Raw genomic sequence first — 12,097 nt, 5'->3', positions numbered from 1 at the left:
CTAGATGCATGACCTGATTTCTGTTCAATTTCCCTCAAAGTCCCAAGTAACCCTGGACCCAAACTTACAATTCATAATCCAAAATGCACGAGGTTCGAATATCTGCAAAATCAAATTCTGGTGTAATGGCCACTCATTTTTTGAATTTGTACTGTTGTATTCTTCAGCATTAGGAATGCTGGCCACCTTCAAAAATTCACAAGGTAGAAAAGTGTTGTGGATCTATGGAAGTCAATTAATTAAATATTTTATTATATTTTAGTAGTTTTATTATTCTAGAATAGGGTTTTATGTTTCTTAATTCTATAAGGATTAGACTTTCTAGAATAGGGTTTTATGTTTCCTACTTTCATAAGGATTAGATTTTCTAGAATAGGGTTTTATTTTTCCTACTTTCATTAAGATTAGACTATTAATTTAATACTCCTATTTAAAGGGGTTTTTGGAGAATAAATCAATAAATCGTATCTTAGCAAGAGATTGGAGTTCTCTTTTCCATTAAACTCTAAGGTTTCGATCTCTTTTTTAACGAGCTGAAGAGATTGGAGTTCTCCCTTCTATTGAACTCTAAGATTTTAGCCTCTATTTAACGAGCTGAATTTATATATCTCCCCGTGAATCGATTCTTCCCCAAAAGATCATAACAATTTGGTATCAGAGCCTAACACAATGGGAGATGAGATCAATTCCAAATTCCTGGAAGAACGGGCAATTACAGAAACCCTAATGGACTAAAAAATTACAGCATGGAAAAGTACCTCAGCGAAAGAATTGCCCAAATCATCCAAGAACAATTGTCTAGCTTGGGAATTGGCTTCACAAAACCAGAAAACCGTGGAACTGAGTCGAGTAGTGCCCCGACGATTGGTATATCAACAACTCCTACTACTAAATGCAATAAACCCCCAAATCAACTGACTGATCAAAATATCCAATAAGTGGTAATTCCCATTCGACAGTACCAAGATATACAAAGATGGAATTTCCTACATATGATGTCACAAACCAATTAATTTGGGGACAACATTGTGAACAAGTTTTTGCAAATCAACATACAACGAGAGCAGAAAAGGTTGAAGTGGTTGGGATTCACATGTTGGGAGAAGCACAATTAGGTTATTATCAACTTAAACGAGCAAAGAGATCAATGAGTTGGGAAGAAGAAAAGGAACATTATTTGCATCGATTTGGACCTAGTGAAAGTAGCAATACGGTGGGCAAATTAGTCACACCTCGGCAAATGGTATAGTTGAAATCTATCAACGTCAATTTCAAGAAAAGTTGGCTAGGGCTGGAATTGTATGATCCAGTTTCCCTGGAATTCAAGCTTGAGGACAAGCTTATTCAACATGAGGGGAGTAATGTTGTGGATCTATGAAAGTCAATTAATTAAATATTTAATTATATTTTAGTAGTTTTATTTATTATTCTAGAATAGGGTTTCATGTTTCCTACTTCTCTAAGGATTAGACTTTTTAGAATAGGGTTTTACGTTTCCTACTTTCATAAGGATTAGACTTTCTAGAATAGGGTTTTTTTTTTCCTACTTTCATAAGGATTAAACTATTGATGTAATACTCCTATTTAAAGGGGTTTTTGGAGAATAAATCAATAAGTCGCATTTTAGCAAAAAACAAGAGATTGGAGTTCTCTCTTCCATTGAACTCTAAGGTTTCAGTCTCCCTTTAATGAGCTGAAGAGATCGGAGTTCTCTCTTCTATTGAACTCTAAGGTTTCAACCTCCATTTGAATATATATAACGCCCCGTGAATCGATTCTTCCCCAAAAGATCATAACAAAAAGTTAGATTCTAAGTCTTTACAGAGCGTCTAGGAGATCTACCGGCTCATCTACTTCCTCTATACAATTTCTTTTACACCAAAAAAATAAAGACACTAAACAATTCCATGTCACATCATGAATGGATTTGATCTTATCTTCAAAACATCTCTCATTCCTCTTTTTCAATATAGCCCACCATATACAAGAAGATATTATCCTCCATTTTTTCTGGCTCTTGCTTCCCTATCTCCTCATCTAGCAGCTCATCAGATCAACAGTATGCTCAGCCATATTCCACTGAAGAAAAGATTCGACAATTGTACAGTGTACTTGCAATGAAGGACCATATGGTTATTTGTATCCGCAGTTTCATTGCACAAGAAACATCTGGTACCACTACTCTCCTCTTTCTTTGTAGCACTTCATGAGTTAGGCAACCTCTCCTTACTGCTAGTTAGGTGAAGCACTTGACCTTTGTAGGAGCCATGTTCTTCCAGATATTGTTCCAGATACTAGAATTCTCCCCTTGCATCACACTGTTTTCCTTTTTATAAAGTCTATTTGTAGGAGCCATGTTCTTCCAGATATTGTTCCAGATACTAGAATTCTCCCCTTGCATCACACTGTTTTCCTTTTTATAAAGTCTATTTACAGAGAAATAACCATCCCCTGTATGTCTCCATCTCAGTGTGTCAGCTTGCAGGGTTGTACGACAGAAACCCTACGCTTCAGTTAACAAGCTTGTCATCCTATCCACTTCCCAGTCGTTTAGATATCTTCTGAGGTTTAAGTTCCACCCTTGAGTTGACGAGCTTTCAGAGATGGTAGCTTCAGGATTGTTGCTCAATGCCATAAGATCAGGATAAGTATTTTGTAGATGTTTCCCCCATCCATTTGTCTTTCCAAAATCTGGTTTTGGTACCAACTCCAACCACGTTTTCTGGAATTTCCTTGAAGCTTTGGCCATATTGCTCCGATGATCTTCCATACTCCCATCCCATATGTTCCATTAACTTTTGGAGCACCATGGACTAACTTGGCCATACTTGTAGGAGATAACTTCCTTCCATAAAGTTGACTCCTCTTCAATGAATCTCCCTACCCACTTCATCAAGAGATAATTATTCTGAATCTTCAAGTTCCTGATACCACGACCACCGGGACCCTTGCTCAGTGGTGTCACTTCCCATTTCACCAGGTGATATCCCTCTCCTTCCTTGTTGCCTTTCCACAGAAATTCTCTTCTTAATTTGTTCAGCTTCTTGACCACACTTGCAGGAATAGGAAACAAAGACAACACATAAGTAGGGAAAGAGTCCTATACTGAATTAGTTAGTGTGACCCTTCCCCCTAAAGATAAATACTGAGTTTTTCATTGACCTATTCTTTTCTCAGTTTTTTCCAGAATGTTGTCTCAAATTTTTATATCCTTGTGTCTGCCTTAGGGCATGCCTAAGTAGACAGTAGGCAGATTTTCTACACCACATCCAAGAATACTATGTAGAACCTGATGCGAATTATGGCCACTCATTTGCTAACTCAGATTCTTTATTTGAAAGTTAGTAAGAAAATTACTTGATGGACGTAGAGAAATTTACCCAGTTACTGAGTGCCATAATCTAATGGTATAATCTGAAAAAATTGGTGTCATTCTGCTAGGCCAACTGTTGAATGCCATAGGCTTCTGTTTGCCTGTAGTGCCATGTATATTGACTGAGTTTCTATTGAGAGTTGGCTTCCCCTGATCATGAAAAGAAAATAAGCTTTCTCTACAAAGCAGCGTTTTTTTTTTGTTGTTCTAGACTTCGAGTGAGACAGAATCTGGATATTGGTTTGAAGGTGGCAAACTGGGGATTTTATTTTATTTGTGTGTATATATTTTTTCTATATGTATATATTGATTTATGGTAGAAATGATTTGCCTATATAGGCATAATTTATAGGTTTACTGATGGGGGTTTGATAGAGAATTAGCTACCTACTGGAAATATCATTTTATGATGGTTAAGAATATAGTGTAGTGGATTTTTTTTCCTTAATTGTTTTCTGGTCGAATTGATTTGCTTTTGGTATGTGTATGCTGGTGGGGCATTGAGGGAGAATTATCTTCCTACTAGACAAGTCATTATATGATGGTGTAAGGATATAATATAATGTACTCCCTCCGTTTAAAAAAGAATGACCTACTTTGACTTGGCACAAAGTTTAAGAAAATAAAGAAGACTTTTGAATCTTGTGGCCTTAAATTAAAGTTGTGTCAAATGTACCAAAATGTCCTTTAATCTTATGGTCTTAAATATGTCATGTGGAAAGTAGAAATTAAAGTATTGCCAAAAAAGGAAAGGGGTCATTCTTTTTGAAACGGACTAAAAAGGAAAGTAGGTCATTCTTTTTGAAACGGAGGGAGTAACATTCTTTGAAAAAAATGAATATTTATGATGGGATTTATTTGCTTAATCCTTTTCTGGTGAAACTGATTTGCTTAAATAATATTTCTATACCATATTGATATAGGTATTCTGATGATGCTTTGAATTAGCTTCCTATCGGAAAACTCGTTTGTGATGGTGTAATACAAAAGTATATCGAGAAAATACACAAAAGGTTCCCCTTATGAGAAATAATGGAGAAAATATTATTATTGAATTGTGTATTTAAGTTAGTACATCTCTTTTTTTGACTTGGACACTGACCTTACAATCCTTTTCCAAGTAGGATTCTATATACTATTCTTATTCCTACAAATATTCTAACACTCCCCCTCAAGCTGGTGCATACAAGTCATATTTATCGAGCTTGTTACAAATGTACTTAATACGAGGACCAATGAGGGACAACAACAACAAACCCAGTGTATTCCCACATAGTGGGGTCTGGGGAGGGTAAAATGTACGCAGTTCATACCACTACCTTCGGAGAAGTAGAAAAGTTGTTTCCGATAGACCCCCGGCTCAAGACAAAGAATAGTAAATAAATTCGTAATAAAGCATGAAACAAGATGGAATAATAGAAATACGACACCCACAATGAGGGACTTGGTGAAAATATCCGCAAGTTGATCACTCGATTTCACAAATTTTGTACCAATATCTTTGGAAAGTATCTTTTCTTTCACAGAGGGACAATCAATCTCAATGTGCTTGTTCCTATCATGATATACTGGATTTGATGTGAAAGGAAGTGTCGCTTGGTTATCACAAACAAATTCCATTTCACTTATTACTCCAAATTTTAACTCTCTCAACAACTATTTAATCCAAACTAGTTCAGAAGTAGCTACCTCCATTGCTCGATATGCTGCTTTTGCACTAGATCGATCAACCATACTCTGTTTCTTACTCTTCCAGGACACCAAATTACCTCCTGCTAAAACACTATCCGGATGTAGAATGTATATGACAAGGTGATCCTGCCCAATCAACGTCTGTATATCCAACGATTTGCTCATGACCTCAATCTTTGAAGTGTAGTCTTTACTTGGAACGAACTTAATATATCGCACAATGCGAACAACTGCATCCCAATGACTATCACAGAGAGAATCCATAAATTGGCTTACAACGCTTACAGGATAGGAAATGTCAGGTCTGGTCACTGTGAGATAATTCAACTTACCTATTAGACGCCAATATCTTCCAGGATCATTGAGTGGCTCCCCCTGTCTTGGCAGGAGTTTAGTATTTGGATCCATAGGACTGTCAATAGGTTTACATCCCATCATTCCCGTCTCATTGAGAATGTCTAAGGCATACTTGCATTGCGAAATAACAATAATTAATGTGGATTGAGCAACTTCAATACCTAAAAAGTACTTTAATCAGCCGAGGTCTTTAGTCTGAAAATGCTGAAAGAGGTGTTTCTTCAAACTAATGATACCATCTTTATGCTTGTCGGTAATAACAATATCATCAACGTAAACCACCAAATAAATACATATATATGGAGCAAAATGTCGATAAAACACAAAGTGATCTGCTTCACTACGAATCATGCCAAATTATTCAATTATTGTGCTGATCTTTCCAAACTAGGTTCGAGGAAATTGTTTACACCATAAAGTGATCGACGCAATCGACACATCAAACTAGATTCCCTAGCAACAAAACCAAGAGGTTGCTCCGTACAAACTTCCTCCTTAAGGTCACCATGGAGCAAAACATTTTTAATATCCAACTGAAAAAGAGCTAGTGTCGAACAACCATCATGGAAAGAAAAAGGTGAACATATGCTATTTTAGCTACGGAAGAGAAAGTATCACTTGATCAATCCTAAATATATGAGCATACCCCTTGGCAACAAGCCGAGCCTTAAGTTGATCAATTTGGCCGTCCAGACCAACTTTTATGGCATAAACCAAATGACAACAAACTGTTGATTTACCTGAAGGGAAACAAGCTCCTAAGTAACACTCATATGTAAAACAGACATCTCGTCAATCATAGCCTGTCGCCATCTTGGATGAGAAAGTGCTTTTCTTGTGGATTTAGGGATGGAGATAGAGGACAAAGATGATATAAAGGCATATTGGGGTGATGATAGACGATGATTGCTTAAAAGGGTATAACGAGGGTTAGTATTATATGTGGATCGTATACCTTTTCGAAGTGCAATTGGAGGAGACTAATCTGTAGTAGGTGCAGGGTCAGGTGCATGATGGGAATCATCTAAGTATGATGTTGTACGTGTATGACGATGTTAAGTCAGGAGTGGGATGGCACTGCTGATGGAGTTGTAAAAGATATTATAGATTTCTCAAAAGTCGGTACAGGTAAGACTAGTGGCACTATGGATGGAGATGTAGAAGTAATGGTAGGATCCTCAAAAGTGGATATAAGTTAGACCTCAAGCATGTTAGGCTGGTCAAGATCGAAAGAAGATGTAAAGTAAGGTTGAGAGTCAAAGAATGTGACATCAACTGATGTAAGGTGCCGACGAAGATCAGGTAAGTGGCAACGCTATCCCTTTTGTACTCGAGAATAACCAAGAAAGACGCATTTGAGAGGTCGAGGGGTTAATTTTTTTCTCCCTCGTGTGAAGTTATGAAGAAAATATGTACTCCCAAAGAGACGAGGGGGAAGATAGTATAAAGATGATTGAGGAAACAATATTGAATAAGGAATTTGATTCTGACCTGAAATTGACGGCATTCGACTAATTAAATATCAAGATGCGATAATTGCATTGCAACATGGGATTGAATGAGAAGAATGCGAGCTGTTTCGGAGGTGTCTATTCTTCCTCTCTGCTACTTCATTTTGTTGAGGGGTATGCGGACAAGAAGTCCGATGAATAATTCCTTGATGATTCAAAAACAGTTGAAATTGGGAGGTCATATATTCTAAGGCGTTATCACTGTGAAAGGTATAAAGAGAGACACCGAATTGATTTTGTATTTCAGAGCAATAACTCTTGAATATAGGAAACAACTCAGAACGATCTTTGATTAAGAAAATCCAAGTACATCTTGAATAATCATCAATGAAGCTAACAAAATAACGGAACCCTGTGGGTGAACTGATTCAACTAGGACCTAAAATATCAGAGTGAACTAAGGAAAAGATAGACTCTGCACGATTCTCAGTACTATGTTGCGAGGTAGTTCAAGTGTGTTTCCCAAGTTGGAACGGCTCACAATCTAATGTGGATAGACTGGGCATGCTATGGAGGAGTTAGGAGAGATAAGGTAGCAAAGGCCTTTTGATTCATATCCTATACCAATTGTTTTGTCCAGTACTATGAGTCATGCATGATAAAAGAGTCCTCAAGAAATAGTATGCCACAATTTAGGGAACGAGTCAAACGATTGACGGACGCATAATTAAAAAGACAACTAGGGATATAAAGAACAAAATTTAAAGTGACAGGATAAAGGATTAGCTTGTCTAACTCCTTTTGCTTTGCTTTGGTTTCCATTGGCTAAAGTGACAATTGGAAGAGATTGTGAATAAACAATATTTGATAAAAGTGATTTATCACTAGAAATATGATGAGAAGCACCAGAGTCCATAATTCCAACAAAAAAAAGGGCAGACCGGTGCACTAAAGCTCTTGCTATGTGCGGGTTCATAGAAGGGACGGACCACAAGGGTCTATTGTACGTAACCTTATCTTACCTTTCTGCAAGGGTCTGTTCCACAGCTTGATCCCATGACCATTGACCTCTTGGTAACATGACAACAACTTTACTAGTTACTCCAAGGCTCTCCTTCCCAAATAATTCCAACACTAAAAACAAATAATCATTAAAAACCTGACTGGCATCCCATGTTTTACTAAACATCATATTATGTTGTCATATCCAGCACACACCTTGTTGGTTAACAACTTTGAGATGTTAATTGATCCTTTTGTATAACAAGTATATGTTGATCGTCATATATATTATGTTAAAAATGCCTTTATATATAGTTGCAAGGAAGGTATCCATCATCCCTGATAGGATACTCCGCCTCAGACTTCTTAAATTATAGAATCTATCAAGAAACTTGATTTTGCCAAAAGCTTCAGATTTTGGACCACTGACTGTAATTTTTAAGTGCAACTTCCACTCTGTAAGATTTTAAGAAAGTCGTATACATCGAGTAAATACAAAAAATCCTGCTTGTTAAACATTTCACATTCTGTTGGCTTATGAGGAACCAAAAGGTAATCCCAATATCCCCGAGCATAACATAAGAGGTTAATTACCTGGGCCCTATGAGAGTGAAAGAATTGCCTTTTTTTGCAGAAGGGCGGGCATGACTGTAAGAGAGAAACAAATTTTATTAAAAGCCAGATAATCTTATCTACGAACTGTAAAGGTAAACAATAATACAGAAAATTATGTAGTCAATTTTCTCCCAAGTAGTTTCACATCTAACACATTATGCAACACAATAAGACATCCAAGACAGATAACAAAGAAATGCATCACTGGACAATTTCAATATAATCAATGTTGCCTACTTAACCTAGCTACATGGAACCAATCTTAAGTTTGTAGGGTATAAGCTCAAAGGTGATTTTGTCGGATAAAGAGAAGACTTCGTAGCATCATCAAATGGGAAGTAAAGCCCAACCAATGAGAAACTCAAAACACAAGTGTACTATCACATTGCAAAAAGGATAGTCAAGAACCACTCCATCTGACACATAGTAAAATGGAGGTCATGGTTGAGGTTTTAATAAGTTTAAGATAGAGGCTATTTAGAAGGCAGACAAGAAATCCACCATAAACCAGGCCTCATTTGGCACTAGATCAATGGTCACATTTGAATATGGCGACCCTGTTAAATATATTGAAAAACTAGAATAGTATATCTTTCAAGGTATTTCCTATAGTTCCAAAAGTTAAGAGGCCAAAGAGGAGCTTCATAACTGCAGTAGACCGGAGGTGGACATAGCCACACTACTGGTCACTAAACTAGAGGGCAAGACAGATTTGAAGGCACTATTGGAGAAAAAATTAAAGAGTGGGTGTTTTTTTTTTTTGTGTGTGGGGTGGGGGTGTGGGGGTGTGTGGGGTGGGGGGGGCTTGTTAAGAACATCTTCCACGGGTATTTCCTAAAATTCTCAAAACTACACGCATCAAAACCACAAATTTGAAAAACATGGGAGCAGTTGTACACCTACCTCCCTAAACAAACACCATAGCTGCAATATGCCCAATGGGGTACAGTCATAAAAAGGAAAAGAATAGCTCCAGATTGGACAACCAATAATCTAACAATGAAGTTCAAGGACTTACTGCCTAATGCAGCCAACAAAATGTGAAAATCAGATAGTTGATGATTTATTGGACATTGTACTGTTCGTCCTTACCTAAGCTGATAGTACTTCGTACTGTTCGTCAAGCGTTAAAAGATCCCAATTGGTGTGCTGCTATGAACGCAGAGGTTTCAGCATAGCAAAGTCAAAGGAACTTGGTCTCTTGTGCCATTTGTTCCTCATGCCAAACCAGTGGGTTGCAAATGGGTATTTCGTGTTAAGTATAATTCGGATGGCAGCATAGGACGTTATAAAGCTCGGTTGGTTGCTAAAGGTTATCTTCAACGACCTGGTGTGGATTATTTTGAGACATACTCTCTTGTTGCTAAACATACTACAATGAGGGTTGTTCTTTCTCTCGCGTTTTCTAAAGATTTGCCACTTAGGCAATTAGATGTCAATAATGCATTTCTACATGGGCATCTATCCGAGGAAGTCTACATGTCTCAGCCACCTGGATTTGTCAATGAGAAGTTTCCTAATCATATTTGTCGATTACATAAGGCTATCTATGGCTTGAACCAGGGTCCACGTGCTTGGTATGATGAACTGAAAGCTTATCTTGTGTCTCTTGGTTTTCATCACTCTCAGTGTGATCAGTCTCTTCATCTATGCAAAACTTGGAGTTATTATCTATCTTGTTGTTTATGTTGACGATCTCATAATTATTGGTAATCAGTCACTCCATGTTGAAGAATTCATCTAGCAGCTTAGTACTCGGTTCTTTATAAAAAAGATCTTGGTGATCTGAATTTTTTCTTGGGTGTTGAAGTCATTCGGTCACCTGTTGGTCTATTTCTTAACCAACAGAAATATGTATGTGAACTACTTGAAAGGACCAACATGGCAGATGTAAAACCAGTGAGAACACCTACGACTTGTGGTTCATGTCCAAGTTCTAAAGATGGTTCTCCTCTTGAAGATCCCACACAATACAGGACTATAGGTGGAAGCTTGCAGTACTTGTAGTTTACTCGCCCAGATGTTGCTTTTATGTCAACAAGTTGTCCCAGTTTACAAGTTGTCCCACGACAACTCATTGGACCATGGTAAAACGGGTCTTGCGCTATCTAGCTGGGACTTCAGACCGTGGTTTATTTCTTCGGAAAGACTCTCCTCTCTTACTTCATGCATTTTCTGACTCTGATTGGGCTGGTGATCGCGATGATCGCTCGTCTACTACAGGATATGTTGTGTTTCTTTGCAGTCATCCAGTCTCTTGGATTTCCAAGAAACAACGAGCTGTAACTCGCTCTTCAACTGAGGCAGAATACAGGGCTATTGCCTCTACCAGTGCTGAACTTTGTTGGGTGCGTAATCTTCTCAAGGAGTTATCAATTACTCCCACTCAGCCACCGCCACCGGTCATCTACTGCGATAATCTTGGTGCTAACCCTGTGTTCCTCTCTCGCATGAAGCACCTAGAACTTGATTATCATTTTGTCCGCAAATTAGTCCAGCAGGGTCTTCTTCGGGTTTCACATGTTTCATCGAAGGACCAACTAGCTGATATGCTCACAAAATCTCTCCCCAGAAGTTCTTTTGAGTTGTTATGTTCCAAGATTGGTCTCTCTAATCGAGCTACCATCTTGCGGGGGCATATTGGAGATATATCTTAGAGGGATTATGAATGATTTCCCCCCTTTATTTACAGATTTATTTTCCCCATTTTAGCATATTCATAATTGTAAAGATTCTCATTTATTTTGATTGATTGTACAGATTTCTTTCCTGATCCTTATGGATCCACCCTCTTGTATAAATACCTCACTCATTATTAATAAAACCATCAACAATATCTTCAGTAAATTGTTTTACGGGGAAGGGTCCCACCACAAGGATATATCGTATACAACCTTACCTTGCATTTCTGCCAGAGGCTGTTTCCAAGGCTTGAACCCGTGACCTCCTAGTTACATGGCAATAATTTTACCAATTACTCTAAGGCTTTCCTTCGAAAATAACAGTAAATAGGAGAAAACTAAAACTACCACCAAATCAGAACCACAGGAAATCAGTTCCCTGACTTAGCTTTCTTGTGAGCAGTGCTTTTTGATTGAGGGGCTGGGTGAGCTGGAAGTGAAACATGTTGTTTCAGCCTTTTGAGTGCGGATCAAAATTTTATTTCTTTCTTGTCTAAAACCTTGGCATATAATTCTGTTGGTATTGATATTGAAGCACCATTGTTTTCACTTTTTCTTTTATATTAATCATGATTTTTCTGTTGTTGAATATTTATCAGGTGTTGCTGATGCTGTAGTGTGTGATCCATCAAGTTCCAATGGTGCAGGTGTTTCCTCTGCAACTGGTCACTTGTATCCAGATCCTGATTCTGTTCAGTCAGTACCAGGAAGCACTCTTGCCCCCCCAGCACTGCTTCAGTTTGCCAAGTCAAGAAAGTTATCAGTTGAGCGCTCTGATCCCAAAAAGTATGTTCAACGACACAGTGTCAAGTAGCATTTTTACTTAACAAAATGATTTTGGGTGGAAAAGATATGACTACAAAAGACCTTTAGTACTGTGTCCAATAAATCATCAACTATCTGATTTTCACATTTTGTTGGCTGCA

At 37.8% G+C, this 12,097-nt stretch overlaps 1 protein-coding gene across 6 annotated transcripts in view; it reads left to right on the top strand.

Moving 5' to 3' along the window:
- The window catches only part of LOC107874959 (polycomb group protein EMBRYONIC FLOWER 2), a 60,773-nt gene that overhangs the window by 31,203 nt on the left and 17,473 nt on the right, over positions 1-12,097 (top strand). For all 6 annotated transcript variants that reach the window (XM_016721648.2, XM_016721651.2, XM_047396322.1 and 3 more), the window contains one exon: positions 11,771-11,957. In XM_016721648.2, the coding sequence (XP_016577134.1) occupies positions 11,771-11,957 (187 nt within the window). The remainder of the gene's footprint in view (positions 1-11,770; positions 11,958-12,097) is intronic.

Source organism: Capsicum annuum, chromosome 1 (assembly GCF_002878395.1).
Source record: "Capsicum annuum cultivar UCD-10X-F1 chromosome 1, UCD10Xv1.1, whole genome shotgun sequence".
NCBI lineage: Eukaryota > Viridiplantae > Streptophyta > Magnoliopsida > Solanales > Solanaceae > Capsicum > Capsicum annuum.
The sequence above is the reverse complement of the archived record's forward strand: the minus strand, read 5'-3'. Positions and strand labels throughout refer to the sequence as shown.